This window comes from Trachinotus anak, unplaced genomic scaffold, assembly GCF_046630095.1.
Source record: "Trachinotus anak isolate AG129_WGS33_773 ecotype Australia unplaced genomic scaffold, CSIRO_AGI_Tana_v1 ptg000010l, whole genome shotgun sequence".
In the NCBI taxonomy this organism is placed as follows: domain Eukaryota; kingdom Metazoa; phylum Chordata; class Actinopteri; order Carangiformes; family Carangidae; genus Trachinotus; species Trachinotus anak.
Window position 1 is genome coordinate 8,025,185 of NW_027273861.1, and position 21,160 is coordinate 8,046,344.

The 21,160-nt window shown below is 38.8% G+C and overlaps 1 protein-coding gene across 5 annotated transcripts in view; it reads right to left on the reverse strand.

Moving 5' to 3' along the window:
• LOC139626812 (inactive N-acetylated-alpha-linked acidic dipeptidase-like protein 2) overlaps positions 1-21,160 on the reverse strand; it is a 496,369-nt gene that overhangs the window by 83,340 nt on the left and 391,869 nt on the right. For all 5 annotated transcript variants that reach the window (XM_071487314.1, XM_071487318.1, XM_071487315.1 and 2 more), the window contains one exon: positions 95-184. In XM_071487314.1, coding sequence (XP_071343415.1) covers positions 95-184 — 90 coding nt within the window. The remainder of the gene's footprint in view (positions 1-94; positions 185-21,160) is intronic.

Sequence of the window (21,160 nt, forward strand, 5' to 3'; positions counted from 1 at the left end):
TTAATACTTTCACACTGCCACATAATTTGGAAGCCATTCATTTTGGTATATAGATTGTTATTAGTGTAAGTAGGAATAATTTTGGTGGTCCTACCTTAGCAATGGTTTCATGGAACTTGAAAAGTGGGTCCAGGGTTTTTGGTGACTCCACAGAAGACTGGGCCTCTGACAGGAAACTGGTTGTCTGGGGAAGAAGAAGCAACTGTCACATATGAAACCACAACAATATAATTTAAATCTATGTCCCCTGTGCTTTCTTTTTGAGTCAAATCATTTTCCATTATTGCGGGACCACAGTGACTACAAAGTTCAAGCAGAAATCTTCACTTTTCTTATCTTTTGTATTCTAGTTTGTTCCATTCTGTTCTAAGAGTGGAAAAAAAAGTGGAGTGACCTGACAAGCTTTTGACAGGAAACAACACTCAAGGCTCTTAAGGCCACGGAGCTGCCAGGACATTTTGTTCCGCTGTCAGATATGCACATACACATGTGCACACACACACACACACACTGTCCCAGATGCTGACACAAAGTCATGTAACCATGACTGCACACACCCAAAAACTACCTTGCTGTCACATCAGCATACTCTTAATATCCCAGAACAAAGCAAGGCATTGTGACTTCAAAGCTGTAGTGCTGCCTTAACAGAAGAATGGCTTTTTTCCTAGGAGTCAAATTAAGTAGCAGGCAGCGAAGAATATCAAAGGTAAACTGGAACAACAAATGTCTGACAACTTCTGCATTACTGTTTCAGACACACTGTCTCTGTCATAGTAGTGTAGTGTTCTTCTTTACTTTGGAACAAGGTTGCTCAAAGTTTATAAAAATAATAATGGTCATTATTAGGGACGCCCCAGTTGATTGGCCGCTGATCATGATCAGCCGATTTCATTAAAAATATGTGATCAGAATTAATGCTTCTAGTCACCCATTGCTTTAAAACTGATCACCTGTTATTAATACCCTGGTGTCTGCAGCTGAGAGAAGCATTGTGTGTTGTGTTGTGTTGTGTAGTACCACCTCCTGCGCGACAGGCCACCAAAACAAAACAACATGTCAGCCATGTGGAACTTTTATAAAGTGTGTGAGACTGATATAAAGTATGTTGTCTCAATGATGGATTTAAATATGGGCGACATGGGCAGGCACTCAGGGCGGCATCACGTAGGGGAGCAGCACCGGGTGGCACAAGCACTTGCAAAAAAAAGGATACATTTGTGCATCCATTTTCTATCACTCATTTGTACATCACGTCAATGATATCATGTCACCCCACTGGAACAGGTGAATCTATCAAATAGCGCACTTATACCTCTGCAGAGGTTTAGTACTAAAACACAAAAAATGATCAGTTTCAGCAGTGGATTGGATGATCTCACTCATAGATGATTGGTATCAGTATCAGAGGCGAAAAAAAAAACGTGATCAGGGTATCCTTAATAATTATTTATTTCTTGTGCATAGGCCTATAATGTGTGTTGTGTTGATTTTATGTTTAACGTGTATTGAAAACCTATTCATGTAAAGGGCAATCAAGGTTTCCATTCATTAAGTCATCAGATATCAGAACTTATCAGAACTTATATAAGTTATCTTATACGAAATTCTACTGTGACAGAAGAGTAAGACTGACAGACATGTGGGTTTTGACTAGTCTGTTCTGCTTTCAGATGTGTGTGCAGTCAGAATTGTCAATTGGACACTTATATGTTCTAGTAAAAAATTCTTACAATACTTGGACATTTGTTCAAGAAATCCGGAAGTTATAAATTGCTTTCAAAAGCTAAAGAAAACAGACAAACAAAAAAAAAAACACAGTACAGTATTCATTTCCAACAGTTTCAAGTGACCATATAGGCACTAAGCAAAGCTGTGTGTTTGAGTTTGCATAATGTCACAGACCTGCAGCTACTGCTGGCTTTTTAAAAATTAACTTTAAGTACTACTTTTCCTTAGCTTAAGTTTGCCGTCTGCCCCATGTGACTGAAACTTTTACGGTGCTTAGTGTGTATGCTAAATACAATGTGTGGTCCCGGTACGTGATTGATCTTGAGGTTTCCTGGCTACAATCATGAAGACAGTGATTTGAAGTTTGAAGTAAGTTTGCCAATCAAGTAAAGTCAATGCAATACAAAATATACTAAACGTAACTGTACCTTCACCATAGCTTATCTGTAAATTTTATAATCACTTTCACTGAACATTTTACAGATCCAATATTGACATTTTTGCCAACTGCTGTTTCTAAGGTCAAGACTGAAACTGAAAGTTCACTCAGATGTGAAACTCTAACAGCCATAATTGCATAAAAAATGTGCAAACTTCATCTGCTGAGGTGGATGGTGTTATGTGACAGCTAACATATACTCATAAATCCTCTGCATTTCCCTGCACATTAGTAAACTTAGGCATGTATAAAAGTTTAGTGTATAGTTGCCTTAAAGTTGTGACAAATGCACATACTGTATTTTTCATATACTTTTTATCTTTAAATTTGTATCCTTTAAATTACTGTTTTAAATATATTATTTTCCATTCTGCTCTCAGCACAGCCTTCCGTATGCAACACCACATCCGCACAAAGTTGTTGGTGACAAATTAAACCTTTAATGAGACTCTTTTGCCAACTGCTGTTCATAAGGTCAAGAATGGAATTTCGATCTCTGACTGGCACTCTCCTCCCCTGTAATCCCTGTCAAATGAAAATGTACTGCTATCATCATCAATATTCGTGTCAACATTTTCCAGTTTGTATTTGCAAGTCTGAAAACATCAAAACATCCTGACCCATAGGTGTTGCTACAAATGCATAAATTAGTTGGACTGTGTTGAAATGTCATTATCACCACATTTTAAATATGCTGTGTGTGTGGTTTGTTTGCTTGCACACAAAATTAAAGTTCAGCCTGCCCAGAGCTGAGCTTGAAACAAGCAGAAACATAATGAGCAGTATGTTTCTCAGAAATGGACCTAAAATTCATAAATCAATGCACTGCAAGTGCCCTGTGCAGTTATCAGGTCACTGAAAGGAAAACTTTAAAGGAAATAGTTACTTGCCTCTGCCTGAAAAAAAAAGCTAAAATGTGGGATGCACCTAACCAACAATCCCAACCAGTCAATATGGCATGTATGGGGAATAGAAGTCTTAACTTAATAATTCACATACTTATGCATTCCAAGAAGCCACAAGGAGAAAGTTTTATGAAGCCTTTTTGTGTGTTGCCTCTGAATAAATGTGTGAATTATTGAGTGCAACATCTGCCTCAAAATATGTTGTGGATGTCAAGCTGAATATGTGCAGCTTTTCCAAAAAAGCCTCACCTCCTTCATTCAGAGGAGAATAATTGAAATCAAACACATGGTTATGTCTCTGGTGCACTGTCACAAAACCATGACTTCAAGTGCTGTTTGAACTCAGGAGATTTCTGCAGCTGTCAGTTCCTGTGGTCAAGCTTTGTTTCTCTGTAGAGGTTTAAAACCAGGACCACTGATGATGCACATGCACATACAGTATATGTGTTTCGAGATGAGGTGGGCGGACCACACACACATACGCATGTACACACACTCATAAGCCATTGCTCAGTTTCAATCATTATTGCAATCACAACTCTTTAAGAGCAGCATTTAGTTAATTCATTGTTATTCTATTGATATATTATTACCCAGAGGCCCATAGGTAAAAATCTTGACAGGACCATTAATTTGACTTTTCCTATATCAAAAATGGCTAAAACTGAAGGACCTGCTAATGAATTTGCACATTCAGAACATTTATTTCCTTAGACCTCTTGTAATCACTTAAACTGAATGTAATATTGTGGCTTAAGTTCCCCAAAATACTCAGTATTGATATACTGAGTATATACAATATACTGATCAATATTTTGTTTAAAATGGTTTTCACATGTAAAAGTATGTCACGTATTTAACTTATTTATGTAGATCTACACTCTGGATCATTCTGGTCAATCAGATTCTGATCTGATTCTGATCAGGCTTTGTGCCTTGCCCACCACTGCTGCTTACACTAGGTTGACCAGTGAAAAAATCAACATGTATCAAAGTGGTTAGCGTTAAAGGAAACATAGGAGAGACTCTGTCTGAACCACAGTCAAACCCAGACTCACATGAGGAATCTGTTGTGCACCAAAATCTGCAACTAGCAGACAGAACAGTTAGTGTAGTGAGCATCTTTTATTTGTTAATGTTGTTTGTTAGCTTGTAAATGGTAGTGGCTGAAGCAGCATTAGTAGTTGTGCTAATGCAAACTCACACTCTCTGCACTGAAAAGTACAACAAGTAAATAAAACTTAATTTTCATCAAGTGCTAAGATGGCCTAAATTAATAATTTAATTTAGGCCATCTTAACCTCTTAAATGAACATAATTTCCAATAAGCACGAGACTTTCATATATTTAATGTCATCAGATAAAAGAATGAGATGAGTCCATGGGTTAGGGAAGTTGCAAGGGTTGGTAGAGACCAAAAACAGAGTTACAAGCCAGTGACTATTGGACTTATATTCAAATGATAATGATTCTCTGGATGTGTAAATAAGCAACTTGTAACAAATAAGCAACTGCACATCTACTTAAATTATGATAATGTCAGTGGGGCATTCTCAGCTTGTTTCCACTGCCCTTAAGTGGCAAGATATAGAGTTAAGCCTGTAATTATTCATAGCCATTCCAAATTTTGATTTATAGTGCTACAGTGATTTATTACATTTCTCAGTAATCAATGGTAAATCCTTTGCCATCACGGCAATCAAATGGCTCCTATGATTGTTGACAAGCTATTTGCATGTCTCCACTGGGATTTTGGACCACTCCTCTTTTATGATGATCTCCAGGTCTTTGAGGTTGGAAGGCTTTCTTACTTGATCTTTAGTTCCCTCCATAGATTCTCGATAGGAATTCAGGTCTGCTCCCTTGCTGGACCACTTCAAATTGTTGATATTTCTTTCTGTTAACCATTTCTTGACTACTTTGGTTGTATGTTTCAGATCATTGTCTTGTTGGAAGGTCTAGTACCACCCAAGGGCAAACATCTGCAGACTGCCTGATGTTGTCCTCATCTTAATGTACTCCTCTTTTTACAGGATGTTGTTTACTTTGACAAGGTCACCTGTTACATGGGCTGGAAAACACACCCAAAGTATTAAATTCCCACCACCATGCTTGGCTCTGCGGATGGTGTTCTTGGGTTTAAAGCTTCTCCGTTCTTTTGCCAAACAAAAGTCACGTCCCTTTGTCCAAACAACTCAATTTTCAGAATTGATGACCAAAAGCTTTCTTCTTTGTCCAGGTAAGCTTTTGCAATGGTTAGGTGAGCCTTTGTGTGCCTGTCATGGAGAAATGGTGTCCTCTTTGGTTGACATGCATGAAGCACAGCCTGGTGCAGTATCCACTTGAGACTTTGGAACCAGAATTGCTCAGATTCATCAGGTGGTGATTATTTTATTCTTCTTTTATTCTTCTTGGCCTCTCACACTGCCGTTTTTGCCAACACAACGGTCATTTCTGGCTCCTGGAAGCCCTTATACTTTTTGATTATGCTTTGCACTGTGGCCACTGGCACTTGAAAACAATTGGATATGCCTTTATAGGCTTTCCCCGTCTTATGAGCAGCCACAATGTGCAACTGGAGAGCCTCTTTAGTTTTAGCCATGACTTGCAATTGACTAGTAACTGACTAGAGAACTACTGCATCAATTAGTCTCAATTTATGATGAATTTATGGTGAATTTATGAACATGATAGAAATTACCAGGACAATTGACAATGATATAAAAGTTAGCATTTTCTTAAAATCACACAATGTCAACGGGTAATAATTTTGGATGTGGCATTTTTAGTAAACATGTGAATAAAACAGAGAATTGGTTGAAATGTATTATTGATATCTTACAGTCTTTTGTCACTTGTTTATGTTGTTTTCAGCTAGATGAACCCTATACAGGCCACTTTTCGTGTCTCAGGCTTTTGGACCCCAATGGATATGTGTATGTATATGATTCTGCTGATTCTGGTGTAGTGCAGAGCCATTAGCCATGAATACATGGTGCTAAGCAGCAGGCCAAATCAAGGACTCTGTTCTGTACTTCACAGGGTCAGGATGAAAGCGTAAAACAAAGAGAACGATACCAAGGATCAAAGATACCTGAGTTCCATTCACTTTGTACTTAGATGCCTTTGTACCGCTTATCTACCCCTCAGTTCTACACAGTACAGACCCTCTCTGTCCCTTGATCTCAGCACTTAGGCCTGCTCTTGCCTTCCTCTTCTTTCTCTTGCCGGGTATTTTAATTATCCTAATTTGACTAAAATACTATTAGTACTTATGAATGATAAAATCGGACTGAAAATGATTTTCTAAAAATTTCAACATCACAAAACATTATACCATGACAATAATTGCATGCTGTGCAAGGTTAACTGGTTTGAACTAAAAATGACCAGATGAAGCCAACAAGTTTATACTAATAAGGGGGCCAGGTAGGGGTACATAAGGGATGAATAGGAGTGCACATGGTCAATCATATGAACTTTATCACCATAGATTTAGAGTTTACTCCATTAATGTTTAAGGATTTCTATCAGTTAAGAACTGTTGGGTACCGTATTTTCCGGACTATAAGGTGCACTTAAAAGCCTTTAATTTTCTCAAAAAACGACAGTGCACCTTATAATCCGGAGCGCCTTATATATGGATTAATTCTGGTTGTGCTTACTGACCTCGAAGCGATTTTGTGTGGTACACGGCGCTCACGGCGCTCTGTCAAAATGTTTTAGGACGACTTTGGTAAACTACAAAGCCGCACCGCTTGCAGCATTATGGCTATCGTAGTCAGGAGCGTCGCGGAGTAATACATACGAGGAATGAGCTGAAAAAGTGAGTGTATTGTGTTGTATTTTGCGTGTTATAACTAAACAATTTTGAGAGTTATTGTGAATACTCTAACGTTTGATTTAGTGGTATCAGACTGTTTTATTTTATGTGTTACAACTGAACAAGGTTGGGAGTTATTGTGAATACGCTCATTAACGTTTGAACAATGTTGAGAGTTATTGTGAACGGGTTTAATAAAGTCTGACTGACTTATCTGACTGTTTTGTTTTGCTTAATGCGCCTTATAGTCCGGGGCGCTCTATATATGAAAAAAGTTCAAAAATAGACCATTCATTGACAGTGCGCCTTATAATCCAGTGCGCCCTATAGTGTGGAAAATACGGTATATTTAATACATGATAACAGTGTAAAATATTTTACAATTAGGTGTCATGGTGGCTCAGTGGTAAGCATTGTTACCACACAAGAAATGGACATTCACTGGCTACCTTTCCTGGGTGTAGTTTGGATGTTCCTCTGCATTCCCTGGTTTCCCCCGAGCAGTCAAAGGACATGCAGCTGAAGTACAATGGATACACTACATTCTGAGGAAAGTTCCATAGGTGACCGCTTTGTGTTCGCTCAGTCTTTGTTCATAACTGCTCTTGTAATTATGTGCTCTTAGCTCTTTTTTTCCTTGTGTCTCTCTCCATATAAATTGTGATCCATGATAACTTGATTCTTATGTTCTGGCAACCTCCTCCGTAGCCTTGTAGCCAAGTCCAAATTGTTTAACTGTCCAAAACAATACAAATACTTATGGTCTGGGCTGTTTACTTCACTTCAAACATGACTGTCCATCCTACCTTTGTGGGATGGACTGTTTTTCTGACATCATTTTTTCCTTTTTTCCCTTTTCACTTTATCACTTAGTAAATTTGGACATCAGGGTATATAAAGTGCATTATGTTGTAGAGAATATAAAAGCTCTGTGAAACAAAATTTGTGATTTTGGGCTGTATAAATAAAATTTACCCTGTGCTTTGACCTCTGATGAAAGTGCCTTGGTCTAGTATATTTGAACATGGGGAAGGGAAATGAATATGCTAAGAAACCAGCCCTGCTGCTGTTTGTTAAAACCATTTTGGCAGCTTGATTTGCTTCCAGCATAGTTTTCATATTATATATATATATATAAACACAGAGATATAATCACCTCCAGTAATCTTCCTCCTTCTCCCTCCCACACACACAAAGACACATGCACACACAAAAGATTTAGTGAATCTTAGCCTTTCTGATACACATCAGTGGTGAAGTGCCTCTTGAGCATGAAGGACAACTATAGCTTTTGAGCTAAGATATTCCACTTATCAGTCAGGAATATCCATTTGTTTAAAGGTTATATAAACAAGATTTCAAACAATAATCTGGCAGCAAACAACTATTTTATATGTAAAGATATGGAGAAGTAATGGTGTCCTGTCACACCCCCTCTGTGTGTTGAAATCCGAGCTTCTCTCTTCCTTGTTTTGGTAGCCAGTCCAGACGCATATGCATGTTAGTGCATGTGTCTGTTAGTGCCTGTGAGTTCCTTGCAGTGAACCGTTGGCCCTTCCTATGTTTATAAAGACACTGGAACCGCCCACACAGGAGATGGCAGAGTGCAAGAATGAAGCATTCAGGTGAAAAATGAAAAATGAGATGGATACCATGAGCTCAAACTTTTCTTCTCCTCAATTTGTACATAACTTGATGCTAAATAATGTTACATGTCTGCTTTCATTAATGACCATGGCATGATAATGTTAGTTGTTACTGCTATCTCTAGCTGTCTTACTGCCAGCATTGTCATGGAGCACATCACTTTGCAACACTTTGCTGAGAACATGAAGGGAGGTGGAGTGGACACATTGTTTGTTGGTTTCTTTCTATGTATTAGATGGTAGTTCCATTTCCATTACAGTCGCAGTCAGCCTTTCAGCCTTGTACTGTCTATATAAAATTATATATATATATATATATATATATATATATATATATATATGCTGAGTAATTGGAATGCCTGCTTATGGGCAAAGAGCAGCAATGTTTGGATGTCATTATGTAGTTGCTAGTGTGGAAATCATTTGTTTGACAAAATATTATTTTTGGCACCAAATGATACCTCAGAATACAAAAAGGAGAATCTACTTAAGATTGAAGCAGATGTATGACTACACCAAACAAATACTCACTGAGTAAAACTACAAGACAGTCATATCAAAATTCTCCCAAGAGGTATTAGTGTTACTGAAGAACAGATCAATATCAGTTTTCTCCACCTCTAGTCATCACCAAGCGCCTTTGGTGAAAACTAACTGATCAATGTCCTGGAACCTGCAGGAAGAAAGTGGATTTTTAATTTTTAAACATTTTGGTTTTTTTTAAACAGCGAAATAACCTTGTTTGTGTTTTTCTTGTGATTTTTCCCCCTTGCCTTAGATTGTTTGTATCTACTCTTTCAAGCACAGCTTTGAGAGCAGTTTCCACGGGGACAGTTTATTTGTTGAATGAGAGCCAGGAGAGTGTGTTTAAGACCAGGTGATATACTGGCTCTTACCGACTTAGTGCATAGATTAGGTTTTCTTTTATATACCAAGAAAGGAGAGTCTGTAAAGTGGGTCTCTCTGTTCAGGATTTCAGAATAGTATTTTCAACAGTGTGAACCTAAAGTTTAAGTACTAATACTTTTCAGCAGATCAGATCACATTTTAGAAAAAGCCATCGAATCAGAATTATCAAAACATCAACTAGAACAGCTTGTTTGTAGGGAGGCAGTCATCATCACAGCTGCCCTCACATATGTGAGTGTCAAACCCTTATCAGGCTGTGTTTACACCTTAACCTTTTGATTCATATTAAATGATGGTCTGTTTTCCTGTTTAGTCTGGTGAAAATACTGCCAATAAAAGTCTGGGATGGACCTAAAAACCTCACTGAGACTGCCATAGAGTAGTTAAACCTCTGCGTTAAACCTAAAGCATGACGGAAAATGTTAGAAAAGATGAGTTTGGAGGAATAGGTTCTGCACTCATTCTGTGGATTCTGTCATGCTAACTATTCACCATAAATATGGGACATATATTACTTAATATACAACACTTTTATCACAATTAACACAAAATCTTCATATGTCTTCTTTCCCACTGTAAATACTACACTTTCATGCCTGACCTCTATGAAGAAAAACAAGCAACTCTCTCATAAAAACTCAGATTTACAGTTTCTGGATAATTAATAAAGTTACTAAAGTAAAGTACCTCACTGCACTGATACAAAGGAGGTCAAGGAAAAATATCAGTTGACAGAGGGATTTATTTTTTGTTGTTAATTTATATAGTATAGTACTTTATATCCTCTTGAAATTATTCTGAAAATTACTCTCATCTTTATTCATTGAATCAAGTGCTGCAACTACACCTTGAAAAAAAAACATGTTTATTTTATTCACTTTGTAAACCCTCACATCATTAAATCTAACCTAAAAGAATAAAAAATGGATCTCTGAGGTACTCTTTTGACAAAGTGATGCTAGCTGTGTCTGAAATCATTAATACATTGTTTATAGGGGAGACAGTATTTCTATACAGAGCCCTGGAGACAACTGATGAAAGTAAGAGCTGAGAGAACAGGAGGTGAAAACCAGTATAAAAAAATCACAGTACACTTCTTCAGCACAGACTACAATACTGCATCAATGGATTGTTCTGGAAGAGATGCATTTTTATGTATTTATAGTTATGATCTGACAGGTTTTAAGAAGACGATGGCAGAAAGTTTTGAGGATTTTTCAAATCACATGTTGAATTTCTTATATTAGACCAGAAAAAGTCTGATTTAGATTATTTAAATTAAGTGTGGATGAACTTAAATCCCTCAGCTCTACAGACTTGTGGAAAACAATGTGAATATGCATAAATCAGTTTTTTTTTTTTTTTTTTTTTTTTTCTAACTGGGACCCAATCTGAAAGGGATCTGGCCTAAGATGAGGATTGTTGGATATGATCCTATATTTGGATATCCAGGCTTGATGTCACATTCATGGACACTCTTCTGTTACTATTTTCTCATAAATGTAGCTGGTTTTCTGTATCTGGTGCAGAAAGATGATCTCTATTCTTGATCCTTTTAAAAAGACTCTGACTGGTCACCTGAAACCAGAACTTTGGAATCACAGAACAATAAAAGTAGGGATATGGGTGGAGATGTGGAGGTGTCAATAGACTGTTTTGAACTTAGGTGACAAAAGCTAGTTGATGCAATGTTGAATCCATAAAATTAGCTGAAAAAGAAATTACTCCAAAGCATTCATAACTTTCTCCAAAATCAGTCTGAGCCACTAAAAACATTAAAACCATTATGGGAAACTAAACTCTCCTGAATACCAGGACAGTGAAAATTATAATAACATAGGAGGTATGACATATATGATTCATACCTACATACATACTATATTAGCAGTGGATAATACATTGCAGAGGGAGGCAGCCACATACTCTAACACATGCGAGAGATGGGAGAAGTAATGGGAGACAGAGAAAGCTAATGAGAGGCTGGAAAGAGAGACAGCAGAGAATAGACATATGTGGAAGAAGGATAAAACAAAAAGAATGAATAAAGAAACTAAAAATCTAAAACTAAAAAAGTGTTCCATGGGTTAATGTGGTGAGTTCATGTGAAATAAACATCCAGATGGTCATACATGTTTATCGCTCAAGGAAAAAAGAAAACGGGTGCGAAGCAGAGAAAGGAGGTGTATTGTGAGGCTTAGTTCCACCTCAGTTGGATTTCCATTGATTTTTTTTTCTTTTGCTTCCTCTGTCTCCCCTCTGTCTATCTTTTACTCTTCCTCCCTGTCATTCCAGGTGCTGGATGTAATTGGATTCCCTCACTGTAAAACTGTGGGTTTAAAACACTGCTAGAGGGGTGGTATATTGAGCCTGTCATGCTTGTAAAATAAGCTGAAGAAATGAACAGTTGAAATTGTCAGTCCTGCCAGTGAACAATTGCTGCTAGCGATCATTAGCTGTATCTTACGTGTACAGTTGATGTCCAGGATGAGGCTTTACGTACAGTATGTGTTTATATGTACATTACATACTTCATGTATATATATATATATATATATATATGTGAATCTATTTTGACTACAATCACAGATGCTCCCAAATCAGATCCATAATCTGCAGCAGTGTGACTGCACTTAAAATTTCCCAACAGCAGATCACTGTTGTCATAATTCAGCACAACTGTACACAAGTGCTTGAGGAACAGCAAGTGAAAATGCAGCATGGTCACAAACAGTAATACCCTTAAAACAAAACCAAAAAGGAAGAGAGGAAATGGACCACCTGGTCCCTACCATAGATACAAGCAAACCATGAGAGATTCTATTTTTCCAGGCTTTCTAGAGCCAGACTCTGTGGTGTGAAGTCTAACAAGCCTTTCAGCTTACACTGGCTCCATTGGGTCATGGGTAATTTCTGATTGTGGGGAATAAGCCCATAACTGGTGGGCAGCAAAATTTCAGAATCCGGTTTTGGCACTTTGCCTGCTGTCTTCTAAAAATTATGCTCATTTACAACTAATTTGCATGAGAAAATATGTTTTGTGTCTGCAAAACATTCACCATCAATGCATTTACACTACACAATAAGGCCTACAAAATGACAGAATAAAATCCACACCCTTCTGGCACAGTCCTGACAAGCTGACCATTATAAGAGTTAGATTTATTTCCAGGCTGTTGTGCAGAACTCTTTTTGATTGCTTTCTTTTTTTCTGCATACTCAGGGTTTTTTTTTTTTTTTTTAATTATTTTTTGGGGCTTTTATGATAGAGCAGTGGAGACTGACAGGAAAGGGGGTAGAGAGAGGGGAATGAAATGCGGGAAAGAGTCAGACCGACTGGGAGTCGAACCGGTGACTGCCTGCTAAGAGCATCCTGCGCTCACACATGGTACGCGCCCTAACCACTCGACTAGAGTTTATTTTCTTTGTCAGAATATTCAGATCATAGCAACAACCAAATCACATTGCAAGCACTGGTTTGCTAATGTTGTTGCATCTTTCCATAATTCATTGTTTTATCATCTTTCATATCATAACAACATAACAAACACTTGGCAAAGAAATGGACTGCAAAATGTAAAGGTATTCTAAAACAGAATGATCTAAATGTATAATAAAACAAAGACTGACATTCGGCAGAGAGTTGCTGCGGGTGGTCATGATTAATTAGACATGAAACCTAAGGCAAGGCAGAACAAAAATCACTGGTAGATTTCAACATATTCTAATGTTCAAAGACCCACATGCTCAAACTGACAGACAGAAATAAAGGGCAATAAGGATATGGGTAAATGTATAAAATGTGCAAATGGCTTTAGTGGGGGTCCACCCCAAGACTTTTGTTTTTTGTTTTTGTTAAAACTAAACTAAGCACAAAAAGTAAGGAAATTTGTGTTTGGTAGATTATTTCTTTGTTGTAACAATGCTTCTTGGCAATAAATCTTATACCGTTGGAAAGCCTGTTTATTTCCCTTTTAAATGATGCCACATTTGTAAGGAAAATGCATTTTGATGGGACGAGCAGCAGAGCTGAGTATGTGGGTTGCGCCCATGAAAGATGCCAAACAGCTTTTTTTTTTGCTGTTGCTATTGACTCTGGTTTTGAGCTTCTGGTTCCCCCAGGTGCTGACAATCAGGTGCCTGGTTGTCAGCACCTGTGAGCATGGGCCCTGCTAAAGTGGTCAGTTGGTGTCTGCTCCAAGAATCAGCATGCCACATTTGACTGATTTGGATAGGGCCCGTGCGATAGGGCAACTTCAAGCTGGTGTTCTGCAAAACCAAGTTGCGGCATTATTTGGAGTGAGCCCTAGTACCATCTGCAAACTGAAGGCCAAGTTCCATATAACGGGAGATGTCAGAGGCAGGCCACGAAGTGGGTGTCCCAAGAAGACTGCACCCCAAGAAGAACATTTCCTCATCTTGTCAGCACTTAGGAACTGTATGTAGTCTTCTACAGATTTGCAGTCAAGGTTTGTAGGATGATATGCCCGACGGTTCTCAGCAACACGTGCAATGGAACCTGAACATGTGGAGGAACGTTATGTTCAGCTATGAGTCCAGATTCTACCTACAGCACTTGGATCGTAGGGTCAAAGTGTGGAGAAGATGTGGAGAATGCTTTGGTGATTGCTGCACCAATAGAGTAACATCTTTTGGTGGGGGCAGTGTGATGGTGTGGGACGGCATCTCCCTCAATAGAAAAACAAGGCTTGTCATCATTGGAGGCAATCTCAATGCAAAGAGATATCGAGATGAAATTCTGCAACGAGTGGCAATCCCATATCTCCACAGTCTGGGACCAAACTCTATCCTCCAAGATGACAACGCTCACCCCCACAGAGCGGGGTTTATCAGAGACTACCTCCAGAAGTTGGGAGTGAAGATGGAATGGATGGAATGGCCTGCCAGCTGTCCTGACCTCAACCTCAATGAACACTTGTGGGATCAGCTTGGGCGTGCTGTTTGTGCCAGGGTGACCAACACAACCATGTTGGCTGACTTGCAACAAATGGTGGTTGAAGAATAGGATGCCATCCAACAGCAGTGTGTGACCAGGCTGGTGACCAGCATGAGGAGGAGGTGCCAGGCTGTTGTGGCTGTGTATGGCTTCCACACACTACTGAGGCTCCTGTTTGTTAAATGAATAAATTGTTAAATTGCCAATATCTCTTGTTTCTTCAGACTTCAATCATCCAATCTACTAAACAACACCAAACAAGAGTCAACAGCAAAAAAAAGCTGTTTGGCATCTTTCATTGGCACAACCCACATACTCAGCTCTGCTGCTTGTCCCATCAAAATGCATGTTCCTTACAAATGTGGCATCATTTAAAAGGGAAATAAACAGGCTTTCCAACGGTATAAGATTTATTGCCAAGAAGCATTGTTACAACAAAGAAATAATCTACCAAATGCAAATTTCCTTACTTTTTGTGCTCAGTTTAGTTGTTCATGTTCATGGAAAATGTATCTCTCTTTAACCAGTGTCTACATTGACAGTGAATGGGTGAATGCTTGTAGCCCAGTCTAAAGGCAAAAAAATGGAAGATCATATTTTGCTCCAAAACTGGACAGACCTTGCTAACCTCCAGACCAATCGTGGTCTGCCATCAAATATTATTGCAGGGTCTGCAAATCTTTACAGACAACATATGGATTTAGGTTTGTGGTGGATTTATTCTAGCTGGAAGCAGATGGATGCAGCGTGGGGAGCTAAACCCTTGAATGCCCCACAGTCTAGAATTCAGATTTGATACCAAATGTTACAGACACAGTTTCTTCTTCTGAATCATGTGACCTTTGCTTTGACTTGGTATAACTTCAATGTTTTTCTTTCTGCTTTCCTTGCTTCTACTTGCCAGCATTTTCTCATTTTCCACACTTCTTCATCTCTAATTCCCCCAACATTTTCTTTATTTAACCCTCACTGCCTGTTATTTGTCCTCTCTTCGTAAATCTCTTCTTCTGTGCTGTTGGAATTACTACCGCAGGATCTAGGGGAGTTAATGGCTGATTAGAACCAAGTCAAGCCTTGTTAATGGTCCCTATTTTTCTCAATACAAGCTTCCTCTCAAGGCCTGAAATATTCACACACAGACACACATATGATCACATTGCACCACATGGCCATAGGTACAGTATGTGGACACGTGAATATTACAGTGATTGTGACTGTTGAACATCTCTCTCTAAAGTTGTGGGCATTAATCACTTGTAGAAACAGCCCCCACTCTTTTGGGAAGGCTTTCTACAAGATGTTGGCCAGATGGATTTTCTCCCATTCAACCACAGAAGAATTATTGGGTGGTCAGAGTGAAAGCAGCCCTTTGAAAGACTAATGCAAGGAGCACAGGTGGGGGTCGGTTGCCTCAGGTACCAGTGATAAAATGAAATACTATTCAGAAAGGACATATCCATGAGTTTAAGGTTGATGGTTTATCGGACATTAAAACACTGCACAGTGATTTATACAGCAGAGAATACTTGGAATTGCCACTTCAGAAACAAGTGTTATGTAACAAGGTGCAAAGTAGGATGTAATTCATAGTTGTAACCATGACCAAGTGTTTCCATTGTCAAAGCACACTTTAACCAATTTTCCATAACCACAATCTTTCCCTAATCATATTGTAGTTACAATGTGCAGATATGACAAAAAAGAAGAATTAAAAAATGTAGTCAGCATACATGCCAGTCAAATTCCCTAAGTCAGTCTTATTTATACAGCCCCAAATCCAAAATCACATTTTAAACTAAACCGACAATCTTTTCGTGGAGCTGCCTTGGAGCTGAGATTCTATCAACTAAGATTCTACACCAAAAGTTATGCTGTATATCACTTCAAGTGTTCTGGTTGTAATGCCGATTATAGAAGCAAACCTGAACACTGCCTGGTTTCCAGATGGTGTAACCATTCAAAAGGACCAAGTGGTGCCATATATAAACATTTGATATCACACAAGGAATTTAAGCATCTAACTGACATAGCAAAACTTCCTAATGGGTTGAACCTGCTACTTGCAGCCAAGCTGGAGGCAACTCATGAGGAGGACAATCACCTATGGACAATGGACAGTAACAGTAAGAAGTAATTGATCAAAGTAAATATTGGGACATGCGACTGCTTAAAGAAGCTTTCGCCGTCAGCAGACATACAACTTCCTTGCATTGTGCTTCAAAAGCCTCCAAAGAAATGAAGTTGTTTGCATAATATTGTGTTTGATATTTTGTGTTGTTTCTGTTAAATCTCACAAGCTGTGAAGGCCTGTGACATCATCAGCCTAACTGATGCACCTGAGCAATCAGCTGGCACACCTGCTATTTATCTGCTCTTGTATTACTTGTAACTTAGTTTGAGCTACTATAACTTGCAACTTTAAAATATCAGAGATCTCATCGTGGGCTATGTTAATTAACACCAAGTCTGGCAAAGCTTTTCTATGAAAATTCTGTGGAGCACAGGAACTGATGCGTTCATGGCAGCAAAAGGCTAACAAGTCTAAATCAGGCCTGACCACTAACTAACACCTCAATAATCTCCTTAGTTTTGTGAGGACATTTGGCGCAAAAAAAATCCTGTTCACACACACACATGCACTGAACTGTATGCCAGTTCCTGATACACTCCATCTCTGTGGCAGTTATTTGATTATACCCTGGGGCACCATATGAGTGAGAGACGATCTGAGCAAGAGACGGGGGGGGGCAAATTTGAATTTGACAGCAAGAGAGCAAAAGATGGAGAGACTGTGAGTGAGAAGTAGGAGGGCTGGGATAAAGAATAGTTGTGGCAGTGCCTGGATCAATAGTGTGTTGAGATATTCATTTGGACTCTGCTGGGGTTCCCCAAGTCAAGTCAAGTCAATTTTTATTTATATAGTGCCAAATCACAACAGAAGTTATCTAAAGGCACTTTTCAGCACACAGACACACACATACAGGAACCACACACTCTCTTTTATCTCTTTATGTCTCTCTATCTCGCCCTCTTTACATCCCCAACTTATCCTCTATATATTTGTTTCCCGTCTGTCTAGTTCGTTCACCACTGAGAGTCACTGAGGGAACAAAAGGGGCAGCTGCAAAATCATTCTGCTAGAGAGAGCATCTGGATGGCCAAAGTCAACTGGTAGCAGATCAAAGCTGGGGTCCATTCACTTTTTAATTAAGGCGACGTTGTAAATGAAGGCTGTATCATTAGCAAGTGTCTGGTTCAATCTGCATTAGGAGTTGAGTGGGTGGGAAATAACTTGACCTCATCATTGGTAACGACGTACTTGTAGAGTTCCACAAAATAATACCCTTGCCATTGTATATCTGCAAATCAATGCAGCATTAATGCAGGGTAGGAGAGCTCCACACACAAGCAGGGCTGCTACAGCAGCTCTCCTGTCACATGCAGAAACTGCACAATCAGTATCAGGTGTCCAACTGTTTATACAAGATCATATGAATAAGAGCTAAAAAAAGAGGTCTGAGCAAGGAATAATTGATGAAGCTGGGAGATTCTGTGGTAACATTTGAATGGCACAAAACCTCCTGCTGTCTACCTCGCAAAAGTAAATGTGTAATACTAGAGAATAAAATACAAAAAAATAAAGTACATCTGAAATCTGAGACCACTTAAGACCCGTTGTTGTGTATTACAATGATGGACAGTGATGGATGACATTTAGTTGAATGGTGCAGCACCATTATTCTACTCTTTGGGGAGGCCCCTGCATGTGGCTGCGTTGATAATGTTCAACTCTGGTTCTAACATTGTTTCAGTTTCCTTTGTTTCACACAGTCACATGAATAGCTGCTCCAATGGAGCTACTAAACAGAGCTCCAGCCCAGGCCAGGTTTCAACTGGTTAGGATTCGTCAAGAATGCAAGGCTGTATATGAGCAATAGTTATATAGTTTATAGCCACTGTTACCCCCATATAAGAAAAATAAATGACGGAATGTAAACACAATTATATTGGGGAGTGTAATAAAAACACACTATGGCCTGATCACATACAGTATGTGGAGGTGCTATCAACTAGTTAGTTTTAACTAGAGCTAGAATAGAGCTTTCATAATGACCACCTGTGATGCTACTGTGGTGTATTTTTGGTGATTAAAATGCCTTGGTTTTGTTGATTCACTCTTCACTGGGAACAATGGCGCTCTGTGCCCTCTGGCTCTGTAGAACAGCCTACAATTTGAACAGTCATACACATTGAAATAGTCCTTGTTGGGTGATATCAATAAGAGGTTTCCTGATGTCCTGACAGGTAAATGGGACGGGAAACTGCAGATGTCTTCCAAAGTTGGATAGTGTGGAAACGTTACCCTTCAACTGAGGACCTCTTTTTCTGAAATGCTCTGCTAGATTTATCACACCCATGCAATGTCCTGCACAATGCTGCATTCTGTCCAATACCCTTGTGTATTTGGTTTGAGTTTACTGATCAACATATTTGTCAATGCTCTGCTTCACACTCGGGTTCACCTAGAGATGCCCCATATAGCTATACTCCACTGCTTCACACCACTGCAAGTCTCTACTGATGAGTTAAACCTGAAGCCTTGATGTTAGTAAAATGGGTCTTGATGAAGCGGTATGATGACAACATTTTTAGGCAGCTCAGGAAGTTGAGATCCGGCAACATTCTTTAAGGGGTGTGCACGCAAATGTGTCATGGGCCAACTGACGTCCTCTGCCACAGTTTAATTTGTCCAAAACTGTTTCATAATGAACCGAAGTTATTTTCATAACTCTTCACAGTGTTTCCCATACATTCATTTATTTGTGGTGGCAGTGATAACACTGACCACCACATTTGGATTTCAATTTTTTTTATTACCTTATTTCAAATGGATAAAACCTTATTTCAATGTAGAGCTGTGTGCGGCCAATTGACTTGCTGAACTCATCCTTGCCCCGTTCTCTCTCTCTCCCTCTTTTTCACAAACACAAACAACAGACCATTTTGTAGTTGGATTGACTAAAAACAACATCACATTTGGTCTTTGCCAACAGAAATGATGTACGTGTTTATTTGCATATAGAGCGGAAACTTGAGATTCGATCAAAAGTGGTCACTGAAGACATAAGTGGAGTTGTTTTGTAATGGCAGGTGTGAACTGATAGACTTAGAGCTGTCCACTTGTGACTGGATCACACAAGACAGATGTTAATGCCAGATATGGATGGGACTAAAGTCAACGTTGGGAGGTGGCTGGGGTGGATACATTTGTTAGTAGGATTAACACCCCCTCCCAGTGATGACAGGCTTTTCATCCCACTTTTGAGAGTTGCCATTTGGAACAGCAAGAAACACTTTGCCTCAGGGTTTATTAATATAGCTTAAGTACTATTTTCTTTCAAGCAAACCTCAGCCTCAAAACACTAGATATAAAAACCGGTTAGAACTCATTTCCATGCAGGAAGTGATCACATTGGAAAGTGTCTTTGCAAACAACAGTAAATAATCATGATGTCTGTACAGAGCTGGACTTATAAGAAACTCTTCACTTCTGGCTGTTAAAAACCTAAACTCATACGTTTACTTATGTCAAAGCATTTCTAGTTTGTTAACCCCTTTACACCTTTGTAAAACTTAACTTATCAAAATGTAAATGAAATGTCTCAGTCTGGCCAAAAATCTCCATTTAATGGAAAGTCAAAAAAAAAACAAGGCCATTGTCAAATGGTAGACCAGTGGAGTCAAGGTCTAAAACAATGAAACAGATGATGGTCAAAGTGTTCTTTTGAGGTCTATTTGCACATTTACCACAAAGCAGCTTTTTAGGCTGCAATCATTTTCAATTGGGTTTCAGGCAGAGGAACATGACACTACACAAAAGCCTTTCCAACTCGATTCATTTCTCAGACAAATTTAGTTTAGGCTGACCACAGATAAAAAGGCTTGTCAGACCATTTCTTTCAATTACTTTTCAGGAGATATACTTCTTTCCACCTCTAATGCCCTAAAGTATTGAATTTACTGTTGAGCAGATTGACAATGCTGCAGCAGGACAGGAAAGTATGTTTGTCATGAACAGTGCAGCCCAACAAGGGTTCACCTGTAGAATCCAATCCACCAAAACAAGTCTGGAAAGCTGTCACAAGGAATCAGTGGCTTTAACTGTTTGTATAAATATGTCTTGTTACTAGAATAGCTTTTTATGGTCTTACAGGTGAATGGATTGCAGCCATTTTATCAGTACTACAGCATGTCAAACCATATTGTCATTAAACTCAGATGGAGGTGTATCCATGGAGGAAGATCACCACAAGTGACCCTTTAACATTACACATAGTCATGTGAATCCTTGTTAATACAAAATTATTACTGCAGATTTAAGCACATTTACAGTGTCACACAACCAAACACATTTTCTGTAAAATGTCCCATTCAGTGCACGCAGTGTCTTGGTCACAAGACTTAAGTTACTAAATATAATGGATTAAAATTTTTGTTTTTATTACATTTGAAAGCAAATATGAAATCAAGGCTGTAAAAATTAAGTGCAATATGGCCAAGTGCAATATCCACATTGCAGGAGGTGCACTTTTTTGTAAAGTTATGGTGGCTCACCTGGTAGAGTGCATACCAGGCTCAGTCCTTATAGCAAGTCATCCCCTCTCTCATCGCTAACTTTCTTATGTCTCTGTCACTGTCACTGTCATAAAGCCAAAGATGGCCAAAAAAACTTTGAAAAAGAAAATAGGTAAA